Source organism: Carassius auratus, chromosome 2 (assembly GCF_003368295.1).
Source record: "Carassius auratus strain Wakin chromosome 2, ASM336829v1, whole genome shotgun sequence".
NCBI classification, from domain to species: domain Eukaryota; kingdom Metazoa; phylum Chordata; class Actinopteri; order Cypriniformes; family Cyprinidae; genus Carassius; species Carassius auratus.
The window spans coordinates 4,735,922-4,760,039 of record NC_039244.1 but is presented as its reverse complement, the minus strand read 5'-3'; the positions used below and the strand labels follow the sequence as shown (position 1 = coordinate 4,760,039).

Below are 24,118 nucleotides of genomic sequence, written 5' to 3'. Positions count from 1 at the left end.
ATATTTTTCGGACTATAAGTCGCACCTAGGTATAAGTCGCATCAGTCCAAAAATATGTCATGACAAGGTAAAAAACATAAGTTGCACTGGACTATAAGTTGCATTTATTTAGAACCAATAACCAAGATAAAACATTACCATCTACAGCCGCGAGAGGGCGCTCTATGTTTTCAGTGTAGACTACAGGAGCACTGAGCAGTATAGAGCGCCCTCTGGCGGCTGTAGACGGTAATGTTTTCTCTGTTCATTTCTCTTGGTTCATGTCAAATAATTTTTTTAGAAATAATTCGCAGCTGACTATAAGTCGCAGGACCATGAAAAGGACTATGAAAAAAGTACCGGACTTATAGTCCGGAAAATACGGTATATTAAAACAGATATTAAAATATCAGATTTTTATGTGAATATAAATGTATATATTTTAAAATGACTGAGATGCAAAGATTCATTTTCAACATCATTGCTCCAGTCACTTTTGATCAGTTTAATAGATCCCTGCTGAATAAGTATTAACGTCCTTTAAAAAAAAACTTGCTGACCACATTGTTTTGAATGGTAGTGTATATGTGCAAAAACACAATCTGATTGCAGAATATTACATTTGCAGAAAAGGAAGGAGAAAAAAAGGTTTACAGTAACACTGTGTCTTAGCTAGGCACATTTTGTTTAAATCATAAAAATATAACTCACATATACAGATAAGAGGAGAGAGACTTTGGACCAATCAGAATTGACAGTGGGCAGGGCTACTCAGCATGCCCTTCCTGCTGCTTGTGCAGAAATCTAGATTGGAAATGATGTACATTGTGTTAAATATCTTTCACTTATTACAGTTTAATGTGCAGAGACAACTTTAAACAAGCCAATCATAGAGTGAACAATGTATTCAACCAATGGTCTGAATTTAGGACGGGAACACTGGTTTGCAAACACTGGTGGACTTTATATGCACATTGACTGTGATTGTCTAAATTACGACCACAGAAAGATTTCAAGAAAAAAAACAGACAAAGCACAAGTGTATGAATTTTATCACAGTTGGCAGTTTGCCAATGTGCATTGGTCCAGGTGTCTTACTCTCCTTCAATGGCCAAATCTCACTGAAAATGAGTGACCTTTGGTTGCTCTGTCACAGCAAATCACTATCTGTGTAACATTAACATGGAAGATTTAGATTTATAACATGCTTATCATGTCACACCTAGTTATAACACAGTGTGTTCAGTAAAATGTTATCAGAAACATGTAAAGTATTACTGGAAAAAAAAGCTTGTGAAAATAAATCTGCGTTTGTGTGTACACTGTGCATGCATGATTTGTTCAAAGATTTCTCCAGGATTCAGCTGGACAAGCGAAGCCCAAAGTGAGCGAGAAACAAAGCATAAATGTGAGGCTGTCAGGAAATAGTGTCATAGAAACATACTGTATCTCTCCCCATGACATCAGTCCATATCTGAGATACTCACCCACATTTAGAATTCCCTACAACCCTAAAACAGCAAAACAATCCATTCTTAGTATCTAGTCACATCATGCTTTAAGAAACTATTCACGGGTTAAGGAACCTACTCAGTCATTTCTATTTGCCATTTTACATTTACAAGAAAAAAGAAATGAAAAATCAATATACAGTATGGTAGTAGAAAATAGACTTTTAAAATAGAGATTTTATAAAAAAAGTTCACAGAAATGTGATTTTCACAACCCAAGATGCACAGGTGATCTCTCTCATAGTAGTGTTTTGCGTTACCTCAAAGTCCTCGTCGGTCAGGTACATCTCCAGTTTCAGCGGGTCAACGCCGTGGGGAAGGGGACGGGTTTGCAGTGTTTCTAGAGGATAAATGCTCTGACAGAGACGGGCCAAAACATCCTCCACCAGAATGATCTGGTTACACACCTCTGCCTCCTGCACACACACACACACATACTTAATTTTTTAAAAAAGTAAAACCTTGTGTATAAATATGTATAAAAAAATATATATTTTTCAAGTTTCTAGCAAAACTCTAAAATATTTTATGAATCAGAAATTAATAGGAAAAAAGTTTAAAAAAAGTAAATTAAATGATAACTATTTTTATTTTGGGCATTTGTGCATTTTATCCCTTTAAATGCACTGATCAAAGTCACGGTTTCAGTCAATGATTGTGGCCCTCCAAAACTGTTTGACCAAAACCGAAAATTAGTTTTCCGTCATTCAAATTTGGGTTGAATCACTGACAGAAATACAACCCATGTCCAGCATCTCACCCTCTCTGTGATTTCAGCAATGTCCTCTCTGTGCTCCCAGCTGGGGAACATGTTTGTGAAGGTCAGAGGCTCCAATCCAGCATGGATCAAATATGACTTCTGAGGCTTCTTCTCATTCTTTTCTGCAAGGCAAAGAGAGGCATCACTTATCTGTATTCACAGCATAAGTGGAACAGAAACTGTATGTGAAGCAGCATATAGTTGCTAATTCATGTTTCTGATTTGCTGGACGACTGAAAGGATGACTGGCTTTCAATCACCTCTGCAGTACTGCAACACAGTTTCCATAGCGCACTTCCTGTCTGAGTTCCAGCGGATGAGGGCAGAACCGGTACTCTCAGTATCCTGCGGCCACCAGCCCTGCCACAGGTAAGCTTCATGATAGTTATCCACCAGGAACAGAGCTACAAATAGACACAGAGAGGGAGAAAAACACGCATAATTATTTATGATTCATTGTTTACAGCCTGAGAGAAAGAGTTCATGTGGCATTTCTTTTTACCTGGCTGAGGGGCAGAGTACAGATCCTCCTGCAGGAACGGCAGGGAACAAACAAGGTCTGCAGCTCTGGACGGGTTGAAAAACTCCTGCGCCACAAACTCACCCGAAGAACTACTGAGCTGGAACAGACGCGGTGTGAAGTTAAACTTGCCAGGGTCTGAAAAAAAGTGAGAAATATTGACATATAAACAGAAAAAAATTTAGATGTTAGATGCAAGATTTTTTTTTTCACAATTATGATATTAAAAGGTAAAAAAAAAAAAAAAAAAATGAGATAAAAAGTAAAAAAGATGAAAAAATTCTGAGAATAAATATTCAATTGGAGATCATTTTGACTTTTTGCCTTAAATAAAACCTTTTAATCTCATTATTATGTATTTGTTATAATCATTTTTTTTTTATTAAGTGGCATTAAGTGGTTTTTTCCCTAATGTTTTCCCTAATTTTTTCCTCTAACCATTAGGCCACGACCTCCCCTTTTCAGAGAGATCTTGGAATGAGGAACATACATGTGCACAACAAGCATCTCCATTGGTGTGTTGTACCTTGAAGCATGCAGTCGTAGGCCTTGCGGTCCTTCCTGCCTAATGCTTCCCAGAGTTCCACTGGCTCGCCACCTTCCTCACATTCATGAATGGTAACATTACAGCTGCTGTGAAGTCCCGCCTCCAGTGGCCGTCTTAAACACAAATGAGTCAAATTTTTAATCATATAAAATTTTTACAATGCATTTTTTTTCCATCTTTCTGAACCCCAAACTTTTGAACATTACCGTATGCTCTGAACTTAATCTTATAGTATTAAGTATATATTTGTAAAGAAGAAAAACTAAGTTATGCACAAAAAAAAAAAAACGCATGAATGACTCACTGTTCTTTGATCTTTTCTGCAGCGGTTTGAGCAACATGACGTGCGTGTGTCTGGGTTTTACAGCCGTGCCACAGATAGATGAGGGCTTTGTTGACGTTCAGAAGGACCATTGATGTGCGTGATCGCAGACTGCTGCAGTGACACGCCACTTCCAGCAGATGGCCCTCTACAGGCAACTCACCACGCACACAGTACAGACGCCAGTCATCTGAAACAGGCAAAAATGCACAAGGATGATTGTGCACAAAAAAAAAAAAAAAAAAATGCTGGTATACAGCTTCTTGCACAGTACACTATTTTAATAAAGTACTTGAAACTGGAACACATGACAGAATGCTTAATGTTTTATGTTACTATATTATTCTCACATAAGCACATTACATTCAATTTATATATGGCAAATATGGCTTTTTATGTATTTTTAATCCAATATGGTTTAAAAAAAATTAAATAATTTTTGCTTCTGGTCCACATGTGACAAGGCAATGGAAGGACAAGTACATTGCATTGTGGGATATACTGCTACACTATGTGCTCTGGTTATATTTGAACATTTCTGCAAAATTAGTAAGGTAACCCATGTGCACAAAAATGCACATACTGTGAACAATATGCAGTATTTCAGGAATCTGATTACATCAATCTGATTACATCATCCAGCTTATATGGAGCAGTTACTACCCATCATTATTCCTAACATACCAAAAAATATAAAAAAACTAAACAGGAGTGTTGCAAATACGCTATACTCCTACTCTGAATGTTCTCCTGTTCTTCTTCTCTCTTCCCAGAATGCACAATCATCCCCCCGTTGAAACACTGCAGGAAACAGGGCGGCTCCTTCCCCTGCTGGACCTGCATCTGAATATGAGTCACAGAAATTAGTGAATGAGAGAAGCAGAAAGCAGTCAAGTGTGTTTAGTCCAGTATCTCATCTTACCTGTGCTCCTCTCTCTTCATCCAGTTCAACAGTCATGAGTGCAGACGTTCCTTTCTCACTGACAGTTGAGTTTCTGCCCTGCCAGAAGAAATAGCAGCACTTCTCCCTGCCGGGACCGGCACTGCGCACCTGATCCGGCTTCTGCCTGCTGCCCACTGCACACGGACACACACATCTTTATACCAGCCTATACAAAGGTAGTGTATTGCATTCTGTTTATATTTCCCCCTTAGTCCGTTTGCTGTATAATTTAATTCAAAATAGTGTACTAAAAAAGTGTAATGGCTTAAAAAAAAAAAAAAAATGAAACAGAACAGCACAATAAAACACAACAACAGCAAATAAATCCAAAACATCCTATTCCACTAAACAAACAGATCTATATATTTTTTGCATAATGTACTGCAAGTTCATCTGCTCCAGTGCCGTTACTAACCTGCCGCGCTCACCATGTACTTCCATTTCACTACATAAGCATCTCCCTCGTGAAACTGGCCGATGCTCTGCTTTGGCAGTCGGCTGTAGTCAAACTCCAGGATATGCCAGACATCAACCGAAACGGTGCTGATCTCCAGAGAGCGCATGCAGTCGTCCGAGCTGTTCTCCACCGGACCGTGTCCTCGACCCACATTCTGACCGTCCAGAACTGTGCTGATGGGTGAAAGCAGGACCGGCAGCATCAGAGAGGCGCTGAACGCCTGGCACTCAGGACGAGAATCTGTGCCCGGAGACTCCTGAGATGGAAAGAAAAGCGGATAAAGAAAATGGAAAAAAATGGGAAAGAAAAGTTGATGATCAGAAGAACAGCAAAGAACCTTGATGGGAATCAAGAACATCCTTTTTCAACGTAATACATGAAACCCAATGAATTGAAGACAACTGAATTTTTTTTAACATAGTTGTATGGTGTGATTATTATTGTGTTTGTATGTTTAATATTGTAGTTTAGTTTTCTGTCTTAGACACACTCATGTTCAAAAGTTTGAAGTCAGTATAACGTTTTATATAAATAAATGCAGCCTTGGTGAACAGAAGACACTTTCAAAACCACTTAAAAATAGTGTTGGTTTAGAACCAATTATGAAGGGGAATCATTATAGGAATCATTACATTACTCACACTTCCCAACCATCCTAATAAAAATTTTTCCCTGTTCCGTTTTGCAGATTTTCAGCAGATACTGACACACGCAGAGACCCACCTTCTGCTGGAAGGGGTGTTCGATGACATCCTTAGGTGACAGTCTACAAGCATCTCTCCAGTCCAGGAACTTCTCTTTAAAAAGGCATGTTTCATTATGTTCGGTCAGTCTGCCAAATATGGCCCAGTCTGGACGACCTTGACCGCTCCTAAAAACATTACCACACAAACAACCTTACACTGAGGTTTTCTAAGTTAAGTGGATAATTAGTGTGCGTGAAACTCAATATAATCAATTTAGGTAAACCCCTGAAACGTGTGTGAGCACCTTGGTATGAGTGTGTTGTGTCCTCCGGGGTCCAGAGGGTTGATGTCACAGTTGGTATAATCAAAGATCCCGTTCCAAAGATGCTTGGCCAGCTGAAACGCCACCTTCCTCTGAGCCAGTGTGACCTCTTTACCATGCCACACGTACACTTCACTACCGAAATCAAACACTACCACCTAACGAGAGAAAGATTGCTAATATAGAAATAATGCATGGAGATATTAACACAATATCTAAAAGTCTAAATATGTTACTTAAAAAAAAGTGAAGTGAAAGTGAAATTTCCTGACCTCTTTAGAGCCCAAAAGTGAACTACGAGGCACTTTTCCCCAGAAGTCATCATCTGGAACCAGTTTATCGTCCACAAGACGGAAGATACAGTTCGTCTCCACAATTGCACTTTCAAACTTCTCATCCTCGTCTGGAGACCCGGCCGCTGTAACCATTACACACACACACACACACACAGTAGAAGGACACATATTGTACATTTCAGTCAGGATAACAGTACATAAATATCTATTTTTGATTTCAGGTCACATACACTGGTAGTCGGCTGGTCCTCCCAGGATCTTCCAGAACTCTGCAGCTGCGGGGCTTTGTGAGCTCAATCCTTCCTCGATCGTCTCTACCTGTGCTGCTCGACAACCAAGGTCGTGGTTCAGCTGGATGAAAGTGGCCAGTTCTGATGCCTGGATGTCAAACGGAGCAATACAGCAGTGAAGCACAAAGCTGTATGGGCATGTGAAGAATAATGTGTGCAAGAAATCAGAGTATCAGTCAGGTCATACCTTGGCTCTCTCAATGACATTTGCAAACTCTCCAGTCCAAACGAAACAATGCTCAGGAGTAACCAGCAGAAAACAGTCACCGCTGTTCAGAGAGGACACTCTAGGCTCCACTAGTCTGGTCTGGACATGACGTCGACCTGGAGAACATTCACGCACATATCGTTTAACACACAGATTAAAAAAAAATACTGCTGCAGCAAAATATCACAATATTATGCTGCATTTCAGCCAGGCATTATGCTACTTAAGTCATTCTTCTGTCTTCACTGGAAGTCTATCAAAACACATTTGACGTTTGGACCAATAGGAGGACTTTCCAGCTTTATATTACAGAAAAGAACTTTCCATGCATCACTTTATCACATCATGCCTGGTAAGGAGACAGTATTAGATTATTACAGACTGACCTTTGACCTGCATGAGCATGAGTTTTTTGTAGGGAGCTGCGCTGTTGTTGGTCATCTGCTCTGAGATGCTGACACTGCGCAGACTCACACTGCTGTAGCTCTCTTTACTGGCCAAACCAGCCAGAGCTGCGTCCGACAAACTGCAGCTGTTGCTCACTGGAGAACACATGTTAAAAACACTATTACAACAGAAAGTTAAATATATTTGGTTAATCTTCTTATTTTGAATACAAATTTTCAAAGCAGAAACCTATTGCAGCGGTATTTTGAGACTACTTTTAACTTATTTATTTTGAAGAGTTATATATCACTTTTACTTTTTCCCTTTTCTTTTTTTTCCTTTATTGTTTATATGCTGTTCTCTATAAAAAAAAACTGAAGAAATGCTATTTTTGTACTATTTATTTACACATTACATTTATATTACAACTCTTATTTAGAATAGTACTCTATAGTATGACAGTACTTAATATTTGGAATATTTATAGTTTTCATTTTAATTTTAGTTTAAGTTTTGAGATATACTTTTATTCATAATTATTTTTATTTGGCTTTATTTAAATTTTATTCCAATTTTCGTTTTAGCAAAAGTTTGAAACTTTTTCACTTATCTATCAAGGCAACATTTCAGATTTTTGTGTAGGATTTTAATATCTAATATTTGCATATTATTTTTTAGCTTTATTTCAGTTGTCGACTCACTTTTCTCCTGTTTAATTCTCTTGGTCTCCAGCTGCCCCACGTTCAGTCTCTCCTCGGTGTACTCCTGTTGGATGTCTTCTCTTGCAGCGAGAATCTTTAAGGGGTTCCTGGAGGCCTGGACATTACGGGAGGGACGGACGGCCCGCTTGTGCTGCACCATCGCCGATGTCAATCTGGGAGTCAAAGAGAGGCATTATTTGTACCATAGTCTATAAAGTTCTTTCCAAAAGCTTCATGCAACAGAAAAAGCTACACTATGCCTAACTTAAACAAATATTTTATCAAATTAATATAATTTAAATATTTTTAAATATAAAAATAAATAAAAATATTTTTATGTATATTACAGAAACCCAAAATCTTACGTTGGAGTTTGTTTTCCAAAGATGGCATCAAAGTCCTCATGCAGATGCATTCTGCTGCTCATGCTGCGGGGAATATCTGTCATGTGACGGTAAAATTTTGAAAAGATCTCATCATCCAGTCGCATCACTTCCTTCACGGCTTTCTCTGTCACTGTCAAAGTCGTCTCCTGCAAACCTGATACTGAGAGGGAAGAAGAGATTGAGATGACGGAGTTATGATGGTTTAATTAAAAGCTCCATTATCAGTTCACTATGACAGCAAATGAAAACGGATAAATTTTTCAAAGACTTTGACACCAGATGACACCAGATGATGTAATTATGAATTCTTCTTTCACTTCAGTAACAGGCTCATAAAAAAAAAAAAAAAAAAAAAAAATACAAGAAAGTGAACAGATTTGGCATTGATCAACTCACCTTTACTGTTCAAACGCCCCAAAAACGTCTCCAGCTTTTCCAGCTTCTTATCAGACTCCATTTCTGCTCTGGCCTCAATTTCTGCAGCACATCAGGTCATTTTGCCCTGGTTATATATTTATACTTTCTCAAACTTTATGATTTTCTAAAGAGAGATATCTTCGTGAAGTGTGTTTGTCTAATGTACCTTCCTGTGGTTTAGAGATAGCCGGCACACTGCTCTTCAGTTTAGCAGAGACTGGAGACAGAATAGGGCTGATCACTGCAGAGGAAGCTGCCAAACCTGACACACACACAGTAAAAAATGACTATCATACATTTGTACCTTAAATTTACAGAAGACAGCCACCAAAATGTTATTCAGTATAACAAGTTTATATACCTAAAAGTCTTGTCAGGCATATTTAAAACAAGAATCATTCCATTATATTAAAATACTCTATTTATGGACCACACTGCAGCTCCCCAACAATAATGAACTGGAATTATAAATAGACAAAACTCATTGCCACTATAATTAAAATTATAGTAAATTAAAGTAATAGTAATTAAAAATTTAATAAAATTTAGCATGAGCACTTTTTCTCATTTATTTTTTTTAATAGGTACAGGTCAGAATAAGTATGTTGTTTCATATATCCAATATTATTCTACAACGGGACATTCCTTCACTCATATTTTGACTTTTAAGTTACATTAATCACTTTACTTGCATTTAATATGTTTTCTATATGAATAAAATCACTTTTATAAATTTAATTTGATGTGGACACCAAAATGGGATATCTTGTCTTAGACAGTACTTTGAAGTATTTCTACTGTATATTTATGTTTGATATATAACTTTTAATGGATAATTTGTCATTTCAATTTAAGTTTAATTAAATTTCGATTACATTTTGTAATATACAATTCTTCAATATGCATAATTTATTTCAGTGTTAATTTTTTAAGAGCATTTTTAGAGGAACTGATTTGATTTTAGTTCGTTTTGGAGCCAAGAAGCAAAAACAAAAAGTATTTTAATCTCAGTTTTGTCCAGTTATTTTTTAACTAATGAACATTTAGCAAAAGCTTTAACATTTTAAGGATAATGTTAAATCAAAAGCTTTAACATTTTAAGGATAATAACCCTGACATGTAACCTTTTTTCACCATCCTGGCAGCCACAGTGTACTGGACCGAGTCATTGGCCACGCCCTTCCCTGAGCTCTGCCACGCCTCCTCTCGCGTCGAGATCATCTGTTTCCTTTCTTCAATGGACATCTGCCCTTCATCCTCTTCAAGTTTCTGATTACATGAGACAAAACAGATATGCCTATAGATCATTCTGATATGTTTACAGGAGGATAGTCCAATGATTTGGACACAATGGACAGATAATTCATACGAGCAGATCATCAGAAAACTCAAATTGTACAAACCATGTCAAAAACTTGTTTAAAACATTTGAATATGTCTATAATCTTTGCTGTTCATACAGTATTAAATCTGCCAGTCAATGGCAAAAAATATGCAATAATCCTGACTCAAAGTGCTCAGCATTTCCTTCTAACTTTGATTTATGCATTTATTCCGCCAACACTCGTTTAATAAATGCATTTGCCTGGAGTAAATCTACAGAAATTTGCCTGTTGCCTCATGTTTCCATCAGAGAAAAAAACTTTTCTGCTGTCATTCACAGTGAACTGAAGTATAAATTATGTAAACTAGTAATATGAGTCTTTTATAAACTAAATCAAACAAGACCATTTCTACTCGGTGTATTAAAGCAGAGGTATGTCTAGTTTTTTTAGCCTCACAGAGTTTATACATCATGTAATTTACTTGGATAACATTTGATACAGCAAAATTATAATTGTGTGTGTAGTCTAAGGCATGAACTAGATTCAATTCAACAAGAAAAAAAGCAACTCTCATCTCATCTGACAAAACCTACTGATCTAAACCACCAAACATTCTAGACTAATAAAAGATTATCTGTTGGCTGAAAGATGAAAGTGACAAACCAAGAGGACATTCAGAGTTATGTTAGAAATGAAATGGTTCCAAAATGCACACGCTCTCTTACCTGGCCTTGATGTTCTACAAATTGGCATTTTGGAGTAGATGAGAGAGGAGGAGAAGAGTAGGTGGAGGAAAAGACAGGCTCCTACAGTCAGGAGAAGGACGAAACAGGAAGTAGATAGAGGTCAAGAATGAAGGAATGCGCGAGAGACACTGAATACAGGTGTAGATATGAATGGAAGAGAAACATAATCCACAGATTATGAGGAATGAATGAGCGATAAAAGGGAATGAATAGGGATAAAAGGCCAGAAGGAAAGTCTGGACCAGTGGTTCTGAACTGGATCACATAATCATAATCAAAAAATGTGTGTGTGTGTGTGTGTGTGTGTAATACTGTATAAGCTGATAACAAACTAAAAAATTTGGTTTTTATATCAAAGTTTTCATGTTCTTGGTTAGCTACATTTTATTAATCCTAATTTGCATTCATCTCTGCTGTCCATAGTGATATCAGAACAGACCAGTCACTTGATTTTGAGTTGTGACCCATCAGTTGAGAAGCACAGATCTGGTCCATCTAGAAAAGCAAGGGGTTCATCTATAATGTTAAGTGAAATATTTCAGCACGTTCCTAGACATTAAGTTTTAAAGAAATGCAAGTTTTAACTTACTACAGTCACCTGAAAACAAACAGAAAGGTGGCACTTTCCAAATAAGGCTTTTGTTAACATTAGTTAATGCAGCTAACAATTAGCAATGTATTTCTAGGACATCATTAATATGGTTTATGTTAACTAATAAAAATACAATTGTTCATTGTTTTCTCATTTTAGTTTACAGTGTATAAACAACTTTGAATATAAAGAATGTCATGTAAATATCAAAATAACAAAAATTCTTAAATGCTGTGGAAGTGTTGTTAAATGAAACCTTATTGTAAAGTGTTACCAACTGAAATGTGTAAAATATTTTATTAAACCAAATTAGGTTAATTTAGAATACAAGGCAAACAGTGTGTCATTTCTGTAAGAAACGGCCAATTGAACTTGAGTTTGCACAAGCAGGCCAGCCAATCATCTTGCAGCTAAAGCCAAAATTGTCTAAGACAGACACTTATGTTAGCGCTTACCCAGAGCTGCTCAGATGACGTGAACTCGCTGATAACAGTCTCTTCCTAAACACACAGGAGAGATGCGCTTGTAGGGTTAAGACTGAAAAAATGCTACATGAAAACTATTTGTTGTGCAAGACCTGGCCTTTATCTTTGGATAAACTGACAACACTTCATTACTTTATCCTTTGCACTTGCTAAATTGACAGTAGCACAATAACTCAGGAATGCACAAGTTACTATATAAACCTTAGTGAACACTGAAAATTATACCGGGTCTGAAAAGATGAATACCATGCATTTTACTACACCGTGCTGTGAAATGACTCAGACTGTGTAAAATACAGGTTTCAGGTCTAGGCAGTCAATTCACAGCTTTGCCTGCGAGAGTAAATGAATGTGTTACTATTCACAAATTAGAATAACACATCAGATTCACAGTTTTGATTGGGGAATCTTCACCAAGAATGAAAATTCCTATCATTTACTTACCTTGAGCACTTTTTTTCTTCAGAGGAACACAAAGTGAGCATTTTTAAAGCAAATCCTGGACATTGTTTTTTTTTTTTCAATTTTTTGGAGAAATCGTACTTTACAAGTAATCTAAAACTGAATACTTGTACTTTTACAAAAACATTTTTTTTTTCTTTTCAAAAATACAATTTCATGCAGACTTAAAAGCAAAATAATGATGTCACCAGAAATTAAAGCCAATCAGCTGTTTTCAGTCAATATGCACGTTTAAAATACATATTTGCGCAAACCTTTGATGATTCGCGATAAGTAATGGCAAAGGATTTTGGTGGGATTTTGGCTATATTTATTGAAAGGAGGCATTTGCATGTATCTTTGCAGAAGCAGCATAGACAGCTGCTTCAGAAACGTGCATGGTACGGCTGGAATAAACACAAGCATTGACTAGAGTGGCTCAAACAAGCTTCAATGGCAGTATCAGAGCCACACTGCACCGCAGATGTGTGCAGTGTAGCTTTAATGGAAGGGAAAGCCCTTTATACTGGAGAGTGGTGATTCTTGGAGGCTATATAGTACATTGAAGAATGATAATATGTCTTTTTACATACTCCATGTGACCTGTAAATGCGAAAAAAAAAAAAACAGTTTCCATTGCAGTTTTGCTAATTATTCCTTTTTCGCATTGAAAAACTACCTCATGTGAGCGTAAAAACTTTTGTATAGTTGGTTTGTATAATTGACGTTTCCATAGGCGTATTTTCAATTCACAATTTCAATTTGCACAATCTGAAGAATAATGGAAATGTGACAGAGAAAACCAAACAATGGGAAAATAGTGTTTTTGAAAGAAATTTTTTTTTTTAAATTTTTTAAAGTACTAAAGGATCTCTACTGTCTCTTGTCAAAAATCCATTTAGAAAGCTGAGAAAGCAATTTACATTTTGCTTTTCAAAATTTAAGTACAATTACAAGTGGATGCATTTTGAATTTCTTTGTTTTTTTGACTGGGTACTTTTTGCATATATTGCTGGCTTTATATATATGTTGCTAGGCTATAGGCTCTTACCTTTTTATTAAAGCCTTGCTCCTCCATTATTTGACTACTCTTCTCGCTTACAGACACCACTTCCTGTATAATTTCCTGTTTCTTATTGATCCTGTTTTTCCAATCTTCCTCTCCACTCTTCTTCAACATTTCCAACCTGAGAAAAAAGTATCAAATGTTTCAATCCACTCGGAACAGAAGACATTTACATTGTAGATGGATAACTCTACTCTAAAATAAAATGAAAGATTTTGGGGGATGCTGTTTGTTTGTTGTACAAAGCATTCAGAAATCCCACCAAATAATACAGCATGCAAAATTCTCCACAATTCAGCTTTCTTATGCTACGTTGTCATGGTTTATTCTCTATCTCTCCGTCTGTACTCATTTCCTCCGGCCCCGTGGGAAAGGCTGGGAGATCTAAAATAGTGCTCTGCGCATTATCAGCGCTCACTGAGAGCAGAGGTGACCCAATTTCATTTATAAGATGAGACAGAAAGAGAACAGCTCCAGTCACCCTGCAACATCTAAAGCCATCAGCACACGCCAACGTATGTGCAATTGTTACTTACACCACAATACGCAATGAGTGTGATTTTAACATTTACCGTATAATGTGCTGTTTCAAGATTTCTATTATATTATTATTACATTTAAAATTTTTCTTCTTTTGAGATTTCAAAAGTATCATAAAAAATAGTATCAGTTTGCACAAAAATATTAAGCAGCACAGATGTTTTCAACAACAATAAGAAATGCTTCTTAAAGCAGTAAATCAGCATATTAGAATTAAATATAACATATTAGACTTGTAATATATTTGATTTTTGAAGGATCATGTGACACTGAAGACTGAAAATTCAGCTTTGCATCACAGGAATAAATTATATTTTAAACTATATTTAAATAGAAAACAGATACTTTAAAGTGTTATAAAATTTCACAAAGTTATTGTTTTTACTGTATTTTTGTTAAAAATAGATGCAGCCTTGATGAGTAAAAGAGACTTCTTTAAAATAAAAATGTAATTAATTTATTTATTTATAAAAAGGTATTTATTAATATTTTTATTTCATTTTTTAATATATATTTTCAATAACAAATTATATGTTACTTTGTTTACTAAAAAAAAAAAAAATTATAGGGATGAATACTTTCAGAATCCAACCCATTTTATGCTAATATGCTATATTTTGTGTGAATTACTATAAATGGGATTATTTTCTGTATACTCACAGACTGTGTAAAAGTACCGAGCCCTGCACAAGGCATGCAAAAAAATAAAAATAAATTAATGGTGGGCACGATTTACTAATTCATTTCCTCGATTTACAAGATCGTGCACATTATTAATTAGTTCCCGCGATTTACAAGATCGTGCACGATTAAGTCGTTCCCTCGATGTACAATATCGTGCATGTGATAAATAATTTGTTCCCTCATTTTAAGTAAATCGTGTGCACAATTTATTCGTTTCCTCGATTTACTAGATTGTGCGCACAATTAATTAGTTCCATCAATTTGCAAATGCGTACCCAGACAGGAAGTACAACTAATTATTTTGTGTGCACAACTTTAATTATTATAACGAGTGCATGTTTTACTTAAAACGAGGGAACAAATGATTAAATTGTGTGCACGATCTCGGAAATTGAGGGAACGAATTAATAAATTGTCACCATTATTATTTTTTTTTATTTTTTGCATGTCATGTGCATGCCTCTGTATAAAACTTAAGTAATCAGCACACACCTCTCTTTGATTGACATGGATGTCATGGCCTCTGGATCTTCGTCGATCTCTGGCTTTTGGTCTTTTGGGACGCTGTGTCCAGATGGGCCGTTTTTTCCCAGGATCTCTTCTTGGGGCTGTGTTTGAGGTAGATTGAAGCACTGAGGTTTTGGATTGGTTTGAGGGGGTACTTTGGGTTGCGACTGTGGCTGGGGTTCAGGGTACAGCTGGGTTTGCCATGGAGGAACCTGAGAGTCAATGTGGATGTGAGGTTGAGAATCAGAAATGAGGTTTGTTTGTGGCAGTGTCGGCGGGCTATAGGGTTGTGTTTGAGGTTGAGCGTGCGTCGGTGTATAGATCTGAGGGTGCTGCACTGGTTCTGGTTGAGGTTGCGGGGATGTGTAGGACTGGGTTTGCTGGAGATAAGTGACCGAGTGAGAGATTTGTGAAGAACATTTGGACGAGGCCGCAGCTGTGCTCACTGTCCTCACGGGAACGGTGGGATCAGAGACATCTGGAGAAACACATCGAGAGCAATGACACATACAGAAACTTAAAAGGTAAATCCCACAAAAACTGTCTGGAACATGTCTGTTTCTCCACAAAAAGAAAAATATTCAAAATTATAATGTATTTTGTTTACATCATGGTAGTATTTGTTGTACAACCTTAAAATGCAATGGCATACATTATTTTTACACTATCCTGATTTTATGCTGATTTATTTGAATAAAGTACACTGTACTTTAATACAGTAAATGTTTTATAAGTTTGAGAATTTAATGAGAAACATCACTGAAAGAAAGGAATTACGGCAATAAAATAAAATGTTTTTTATGGTGAATGAGGTGAAATTATGAATTGAAATTATAATTATAAATAAGGCATTTGTTGCATTCAGTGGGGACATAAATACTGATTATAATGACTTGCGTCGCGTAAACATAAAACCATGTCACCATTTGTGATCCGAGAAACGTCAAACAAGCGCTACTCTACACTGCTCAAAACTAGTGTTTGATTTGTCAATGCTAAATACTTTAAATATGAAAACATACTTGCAGGTTGTGAGTCAGAAGCACCAGACTGTACTGAAGTTATAACTACCCAACTTTATAGAAACAGCCTTTGTGTATTATGAACTGGACCTTACAAAATTGACAGGATTCACGAGACTGAATCTAATACCAGAGGCATTATGTCAGTACTAATTAAATCAGATGCTATAAAAAAACAACTCAACACTAATATACCATTCAAATATTTACTTAAATCCATCCAGCTATTAATAAGACATGTGTGTAGACATGGCTACTCGATACACTAGATACAGACAGACACACACACACACACACACACAATCATGTTTATAACAGACCATAATCAATATCTGACAATGAAAAAATGGCAGCCTAAAGCACCACTGACACACAAAACACCTTTTACCCTGTGAAAGCCACTGTCGCATTCTGCTATCATGGCTGTCCTTTAACATGTGACAGATGTGAACCTAATAACCCGCTGTGTTTTTTCCTGTAGAGTGACAGCATGTCTGTATCAGTGTGCACTGAGACACACTTCCAGCCATCTTACTGCTCCTGCCTTTCACTCATTTCCCTCTTTAGTATGAAACAATTCACACACATGCCTACTGCTTCCAAGCAAATGGACAATAACAGCTTTGGCGGGGAGCGCAAACAAAATCACGGTGCCACTTCAGCACAATTCATTTCGGCATCATTAGTTTTACATGACAGACAAAGACAACAGCACACTAGATGTAAGATAAATTATGCTGATCACATTCGACTCGAGCAGCATGTAGGCTGTTGGCCGGTAAACCCGGTTAACATAATCAGTGCAGACGTGCAGCATGTGTGTGTGTGATTTTGTGAACAGAGGCAATAGACAGTTGACTGGTTTGCACACCATCCAAACCCCTTTTCTTTTCGTTCCATCTATCCTTACCTGAGACGGTGGTTCTGGTACCGCTTCCTCTTGCTGTCTGATGTGCGTCTGGCGAGAGGTAGCCTCCCTGTGAGACGGGTGTACTCTCTTTTTCCCTCTCTCGTGGGCCACTCAGCTCTGTGTCTCCCCTGCCGTGAGGAGGTGTGTGTCTGAGTGCATGTGTGTGTGGAAGGGAAGTCACACTGGGGAGCTCTGTGTTTCTCTCCTCTCTGCCTAAATACCCTAGTTTTCCCCTCCGCCCACTCTCGTCACTCACATCCTTACTGCACACAGATTGGCCAGGCTGCTCTGTGGGGGGCAGGGACTGAACATCAGGTGTGGGTTTTTCCCCACTCTCTGAAAGACTGAAGTATCGAACTCCTCTCTCATAGGCCGGAAGCTGAACAGAGACCGCCTGATTGGGTGAGGCCTGAGTGGTGGGCGGAGCCGTGGAGATCCCCACGGGAACATCTGCGGTCATTGATGGGGAAGCACTTGTCACCGTGGCAACAGAGGTCTGGGTGGTGACCGCGGTAACAGAGCGGACCAGTGATGCAGAGAGAGGTTCCAACTTCTTGCTTCCATTTTGCAGCTGGAGAGAAAGAGAGAATAATTATATTTTTAGATGGCGCTTATATTTACAGAGCCCAAAGAAGTAAGAGGTCATATGCAGGACATGATTCAAAGGCAGCTTGCAGAGATCAGATGTGCTTTGCATTCCAAACAACCTCATCAGTTAACGTCTCGAACATGCAACAAACCTGATTTTTATTTTTATTTTTTAACACCACTAATCATCCAAATCAAGGTCTATTTAAAACACAATTCTAATCCCACTTTCTTAAAAAACTGTCCATAAGCAGATTTTCTCTCAAAAGCAAGCACATATTTGACAATTTAAAGGAATAGTTCACCAAAGCAATTATGCTTGGTCATAATTTCTTACCAATCCTCTAAAAATCATCTTTTTTTCTGTGGAATATAAAAGGAGTTATTGTGCAGAATGCCCTGGCTGCTTTTAACCCCATCAGTCTAAGTAGATGGGGCTGTTCAGCTTCAAAAAGCACCATAAGAGTTACTCATGTGACTTGTTCCTTGTGATAAATGAAGTATATTTAAGCATAGTTTTAAAAAGGGTACTTATTATTATTAGAAAACACAATGAATTATCTTATATGTGAACAAGCACACAGGTAAAAAGAGGAAGGTCTCACCTGATCAACCTCGCCCTGGGTGATAGGTTGAGTCTGAAAGCGGGGGTTGGCTCTACGCTGGCGTGTGTCAGGACGGGGTCCATTCGCTGATTGGTCAGGGGGTTGTGACAAGCGATTGAATAATGCCATCTTTTCAGAAAGGCTTAGTGTTGATAAGTCCGGCTCCTCAGGCCCCAAGTCCTGTTCTCCCAGAACCACTTCCTTTGAAACATCTTCTTTCTCCTGCTCAAGGTGGGTCGATCCATGTGCTGATGATGCCTGCAGACTGGAGGACAATTACAAAGTTGTTATGCTATAATAAAGTACTGAACACAGAGTGACCCAGAACAGTCCGGCTGCTAACAAAACTTCACTAAACACATCTTTAACAATTAGGATAAGTATCCCAGTAAGTAATCCAGTTTGTTAGATAAGACATGTTAGATATACTTAGATATTTATTTTTTAAGCATTAACCAAATCTTGTCAGAAAACAAGAAAACTATTTGCCAATGGGACATTAGAGTATAATTTAGCTAAAAAGCAAACAAACACACAAACATGGAATAACAACAACAAAAGTTTCACAGAAATGGATTCATGAGATATTTAGAAGTCTACAATAATTACGTAATTGTACAGTTACTATCAATAACTTATACCATGAGATGGCTACTGTGTTATTAGTAGAATGAATCAGTGAGGCGTTGTAGTTTCAATCAAATTGTGTAAGTTTCAACAAACTGAGTTCAACTCAATGTCTGGCCAATGTTCCAGTCCAGTTCATGTCCAGACACAGGTCTCACATGCATTGGTGTTGTGCTCTTGTACTTAATTTAATTTCATTAAAAAAAAATGATTTACTCTCTCTTGCCTTTCTAGTTTATGTTAATCTCTCACCCTCTGTCACTCTTGTAAAGTTGTTGACAGATGGGTGATACCTCTGACATTTCAAAGCACAGAGAGAATGCCAAATGTGTTTTGCTACTTAGCACGTTACTATTTACTGCTAATCTGGGTGGCCACGTGCTGATGTAGACACCCAAAACATCTGCACGTTCTCATACACATCTCCTACACATGCTCATACTCTTACTTTTCAATACACACAGGCACTTGGTCACATTTCAAAATATGGGAACTCTTTTCACACTTCCAACCACAATTTACACCAGTGCATGGAGGACAGATCCACCAGCAGATGGTGCACTGGCACATGAACATTCCCACTGAGATGTGCAACATTTTGAGAATGGATTAATCCAATGCACCAGTCAATGAATGAACTGGGTAATTGGTCTCTTTTTTCTAAGTATGGTCTGAATTCTTTATTAATATGTAATCATGCTATCAAAAAACATAAAAGTCTAAGTCATGCAAAGAAACAGCATGCAGCTAAACACGACAAGACCTATATTTTCATTTATACACAAAAGAGCATAAGATATGCTCTTTTTTTAAAATGAAGCATTCAAATGATACCTGAAACTATTCATGGAAGTGCTGACTACAGCGGGACTGGGGATTCTGGGAGCAGTGGTTTGAATAGTGATGCCTTGGGAAGGGGGAGTGTGGGAACTAACAAAAAGAATGTAGAGTGAAGTGAACAAGAATCAGTTGGGCTGTAGAACAAATCACAGAAACATCACGGTCCAAGTACAGTTTTAAAGCAATGAGTCATTCAGCATCAAACAACTGATTATGGGAATGTGAGTAGTCAATGATGAGTTTATTGAATTAATTATTCTTTTTAAAGGAATAATTCACCCAAAATAAAAAGTCTGGACCACAAGTTCAAAGCATAACATAAAAACACTAAAAGTAGTGTTGTACTGGCTTTATGGAGTTTTACAAATACAACACAAAATCCAAGCTGTTATTTGTTAATAATTCTACCTTCTTCAGAATTATTTTTGTGTTCCACAGGAAAGATGACAACATAAACAGAATTTGTCACTTCTTGCAAAACTATTTCTTGAAACATTGCAGGGAAGTGATTTAGTGATATGAAAGTAGATCCTTTAAATCTCAAAAAGTATATATGATAATGACTTACGTAGAAGCAATGACAACTTCCTGTGACGTGACTGGCTGTGTCTGTGACCGATCCTGCACTCGTCTAAGCCTTCGTTCAATCGCAGCATTGCGTGATCGAGGTTTGGGGACACCTCCATCTGAAGTCTTCTCCAGCTCCTGCAAGACAGGACCAGGAGAGGTAAAAAAAAATAAAAATTGTAGTATTAACTACATTAACTAACTAAATTTATTGACTCTTTTATGCTATTTAGATTCAGATATTTTCTGTAACCATTAGGATAATCTCTCTCTATCTCTCTCTCTATAGATGGATAGATAATATATAAAATATAAACAAGTTGTGTATGCTTCAGAGATTTGATACCCTGAAAAGAGACCTCTTGGCTGCCACACTCATTTTAGCTCGTTCATCCATTTTTTCCTCATCCACTGAAAAAAAAAAAAAAAGTGAATGAGTTTCTCAATTTTAACTTTTGTTTATAGAACTCAAAAAGCATGACTATGACCAAATCACAGCTCAGGATATTTGGTACAACAGTATATTTGATATTGCTTAAATTTTGACTCACATTCTGCATGATGAAGCTCTGGACTAATACGGGACCTAAAAATAAAAGTACAAACAGAACAAAAATATTTGACCATGAGTATTCAGTTGTTGTGGTATGATGACTAAAGAAATGAAAAATTAACAAGACCTAATGCATTTCTATGCGTTCATAATCAAATTCAGAAGAATATTTATTAAAAATACTCGGACACAAAAAACAGTGACAATTTACCACTAATGATAGAAAATGGTTGTTTCAGTGTAACCCCCCACTTCCTGTTTCACTGTACCTATCAGTTTCCAGCCTTTCAGCTGATGTGATTGGCTGGGTTCTAAACCTCTCAGATGACTTCCTGTCATCACCAGGAGAAATGTAAAGTCTGGGTCGACGTGCTCCTCTATCGCGGTCACCGCTGGTAACTGGATCACTCTCTGTGGGAACCTGTTCTCCTTTAGACTCCCTTTGTTAGACAGGAAAGATTGTATTAACAAAAGGCATTTTTATTTAGAATTAGTTTAGTATGGAGCCTATAAAACAACATTTGCAGACAAAAATCCCTAAGACTTTTTTTTTTTGTGTGCACAAGAAAATTCTCATTCTCAGCAATACATTAACAAATAAATTGATACATTTCCAAATCTCACAATACATTTTATTCACAATAATAATCATGCATTTGATGAAGTCAAATGTATTTTCACAATACCAATGCAAGGTTAAGATCAAACAGTTTGCACACCTAGCAATCTACAACATCTTGTCCTGATGTCCATACAGTTAGAGGAGATGCTAAAATAGATTTAAATTAAGTTTAGATTAAGTCATTTAAATAGGAAGTCATCACTGAAGCTATTAGTCAATGCCACTATTCACACTAAGTTGCTTAGATTCTGAGTGGCAAAGTCTCAGCAATTAGATTAAACCTCCGATTAAACAGCAGCAAACACATGCTTGCTTATGATTAAAAAACAAGTTTATATCCAAAAGTAGGGATTATTACTTTGAGGTTAGTGGGTTTAATCATAATCTTTGTTAAAACTTTAATTAGCATGCTGGACATGCCAGTTCACATACAGCTCTGGCCTGCGTCCAGAAGCATTCTCCAGGTAGGAATGTCTCAGCTTTGCCACAGAGACTCTTGTGTCCAAGGTGCCCATTTCAACATTGGCCACACCACTCGGCTCTCTAGTATGAAACCCTGTATCCATCACCATTGCAGACTCTCGACTGGCAGCACACTCCAGACTTCTCAATGCAGCAGACCGTTGAGTTACTCCAATATCTGACATGGAACGGATTCGCACCTTTGGTCTCAGGTCACCTGCATCCTGACTCACTCGGTGTTGAGCTTGTGGGAGGGAGGAACCTTTCTGCAAGTACCCTCCAACATCCCCCACCATATGGTGTGGGAAATGCTGCTCATTGGTTAGCTGTGTGGGAGCAGTGTCCATTTCCTCAGGTAGGTGTGTGTTTACCCCCTGTTTTCCTTTTTCATGTCTTTCAAAATTATCATCTTGCTGACCCATTCGATGCACTTCTTCCACCTCCCATTCATCCAACTGGCCAATTTTATGTACCCTACGTCCCTCCCAATCATCTTCTGATTGGCTTATCCTTCTCCGTCTGACATGCCCTTCTTCATTCTCTGACAGATTGATCCGTCGTCTTCTACCACGTCCTTCTGACAATCCCTTTTGCAGCAACCTTTGGCCTTCTTGCTGTTCCTCTACCCTTTGACTGGTTTTCTTATCACCATGTACCAGTGGTTCAATGGACTGTACAGTTTGGCTTTGTCTTCGAACAACTTCCCATTCTCTTTCCTTGAATTCGTCAACCTTGCTCACACTTCTTTGTTCCATCCACTCAAACTGGTTAGTGCTCCAATTATCTTGACACTCCTCTTTTTTAGTTTCAGTCCCTTGATTGTTTTCTTCTCTTTGTTCAATCTTCCTTATACCACGTACCACATCTTCACCTGTCCAACTATTCTTTGTGCCATTATCTACCTGTCTTTCTTCAGATCGACTGGTTCTTCGGTCTTCATGCTGTTCTTTGTCTTTTATTAGACATATTACCTTTTCTCCTGTTATTGTTCCCTCCTCCATCTGAGCAATTCCTCTTCCATTAGGCCCTTCCCTTTCTTCCAACTGGTGCAACTTTCTTCCACCTTTCCCCTCCATTTCCTCTGACTGGCTGATCCTTCTGATTCTCAGAATTTCCAAACCTTCCTCAGTTTGTCCACGCATGGGATCATCCACACTCTTTTGCCTGCGGTGGATTTCTGAGGGTAGCACAGCCTTTCTGCCCTTAAGTAACCCTTCTGAGGCTGAATCCTTTCTGGACACTGGTCGACATTTTCTTTGAATGGTCTGAATGTGATCGGCACTAGCCCTCTGTCTAGTCTCTTCACCCTCTTTGTCAGCAGATGTTGAACCAGGTGCGGCCAAGTGTCCTTTGGGGTCCATCATCTCAGACTTACCAAGTGAAGGTCCAGGAACAGGGTGAGCTGCATGAACATTTGAAGGTGTATAGGAAGGAGCTGAATGAACAATTTGTCCATATGCTGGAGGTAGTGCCTGGACTGAACCATACTGCAGAGGTTGGCTGTGACCATAATGGCCATGTGACGGACGTGTATGCAAGGTGTGTTCATGTTCATGTAGAGGTTTCTGAGTAAATGCATGTGCTTTAGCTCTCTGGAAAGTATCCCGATCCAAAGGTACTGGTTGAAGGATAGCCCGAAAGTTGTGTACATGTGGTGGGGCATCTCTGGGACCAGGTGATGGCTGCTGGGGACTTTTGTAAGCTGGGTGTGGTTGTTGGGAAGGTCTGTGCATTTGTGATGGTTCTTGAACATCTTGACCATCTTGCCTTGGTAGAAATTGCTTGATTTTCCTAAATCCAGGCTGATGACTCATGGTGCTAGGGTATATACCAGGACTCTGTTCATAGTTTGGGGGCTCTGCACTTTGGGCACGCTGATGATTACCAATTTCACGTATTTGATGAAAGGCAGGTGAATCCATACTGTGAGTGCGCTGAAATCGTGGCCGCTCCACACTATGCGCCCTTTGTTGACGAGTCTCCAGTCCCTGATGTGGTTGTTGGACTGGGGGTTCGGAGCTCTGTGTTCGTGGTTGGTTTGCAGATTGAGGTCGTGGAGCTAAATATGGAGGGGCAACTGTTGGATTATGTCTGACAGAGGATGCATCTGGCCATGAATCAGAACCTCTTCCCGAGATTGTCTCTTTCTCTCTTACCCGTATTCTTAATGAAGGGAGGAAAGAGAGGAATTCACATTCACATCT

At 38.1% G+C, this 24,118-nt stretch overlaps 1 protein-coding gene across 15 annotated transcripts in view; it reads right to left on the bottom strand.

Moving 5' to 3' along the window:
• The window catches only part of LOC113113450 (supervillin-like), a 46,097-nt gene that overhangs the window by 962 nt on the left and 21,017 nt on the right, over nucleotides 1-24,118 (bottom strand). For 4 of the 15 annotated variants that reach the window (XM_026279650.1, XM_026279636.1, XM_026279658.1 and 1 more), the window contains 32 exons: nucleotides 21,885-24,077; nucleotides 21,100-21,270; nucleotides 20,829-20,863; nucleotides 20,624-20,688; nucleotides 20,279-20,415; nucleotides 19,705-19,800; nucleotides 18,244-18,508; nucleotides 17,051-17,621; nucleotides 15,104-15,596; nucleotides 13,373-13,508; nucleotides 11,851-11,895; nucleotides 10,783-10,863; nucleotides 9,857-10,001; nucleotides 8,899-8,994; nucleotides 8,712-8,792; nucleotides 8,295-8,475; nucleotides 7,930-8,102; nucleotides 7,228-7,383; nucleotides 6,821-6,957; nucleotides 6,574-6,721; nucleotides 6,320-6,465; nucleotides 6,030-6,205; nucleotides 5,763-5,910; nucleotides 4,998-5,295; nucleotides 4,562-4,716; nucleotides 4,371-4,482; nucleotides 3,622-3,829; nucleotides 3,297-3,430; nucleotides 2,753-2,908; nucleotides 2,511-2,654; nucleotides 2,251-2,372; nucleotides 1,751-1,906 (listed from right to left, as the gene is read on the bottom strand). In XM_026279650.1, the coding sequence (XP_026135435.1) occupies nucleotides 1,751-1,906; nucleotides 2,251-2,372; nucleotides 2,511-2,654; nucleotides 2,753-2,908; nucleotides 3,297-3,430; nucleotides 3,622-3,829; nucleotides 4,371-4,482; nucleotides 4,562-4,716; nucleotides 4,998-5,295; nucleotides 5,763-5,910; nucleotides 6,030-6,205; nucleotides 6,320-6,465; nucleotides 6,574-6,721; nucleotides 6,821-6,957; nucleotides 7,228-7,383; nucleotides 7,930-8,102; nucleotides 8,295-8,475; nucleotides 8,712-8,792; nucleotides 8,899-8,994; nucleotides 9,857-10,001; nucleotides 10,783-10,863; nucleotides 11,851-11,895; nucleotides 13,373-13,508; nucleotides 15,104-15,596; nucleotides 17,051-17,621; nucleotides 18,244-18,508; nucleotides 19,705-19,800; nucleotides 20,279-20,415; nucleotides 20,624-20,688; nucleotides 20,829-20,863; nucleotides 21,100-21,270; nucleotides 21,885-24,077 (7,360 nt within the window). Of the gene's footprint in view, nucleotides 1-690; nucleotides 784-1,423; nucleotides 1,491-1,750; nucleotides 1,907-2,250; nucleotides 2,373-2,510; nucleotides 2,655-2,752; nucleotides 2,909-3,296; nucleotides 3,431-3,621; nucleotides 3,830-4,370; nucleotides 4,483-4,561; nucleotides 4,717-4,997; nucleotides 5,296-5,762; nucleotides 5,911-6,029; nucleotides 6,206-6,319; nucleotides 6,466-6,573; nucleotides 6,722-6,820; nucleotides 6,958-7,227; nucleotides 7,384-7,929; nucleotides 8,103-8,294; nucleotides 8,476-8,711; nucleotides 8,793-8,898; nucleotides 8,995-9,856; nucleotides 10,002-10,782; nucleotides 10,864-11,850; nucleotides 11,896-13,372; nucleotides 13,509-15,103; nucleotides 15,597-17,050; nucleotides 17,622-18,243; nucleotides 18,509-19,704; nucleotides 19,801-20,278; nucleotides 20,416-20,623; nucleotides 20,689-20,828; nucleotides 20,864-21,099; nucleotides 21,271-21,884; nucleotides 24,078-24,118 lie in introns of all 15 variants that reach the window. The other 11 variants (XM_026279641.1, XM_026279726.1, XM_026279710.1 and 8 more) reach the window with 9 other exon arrangements.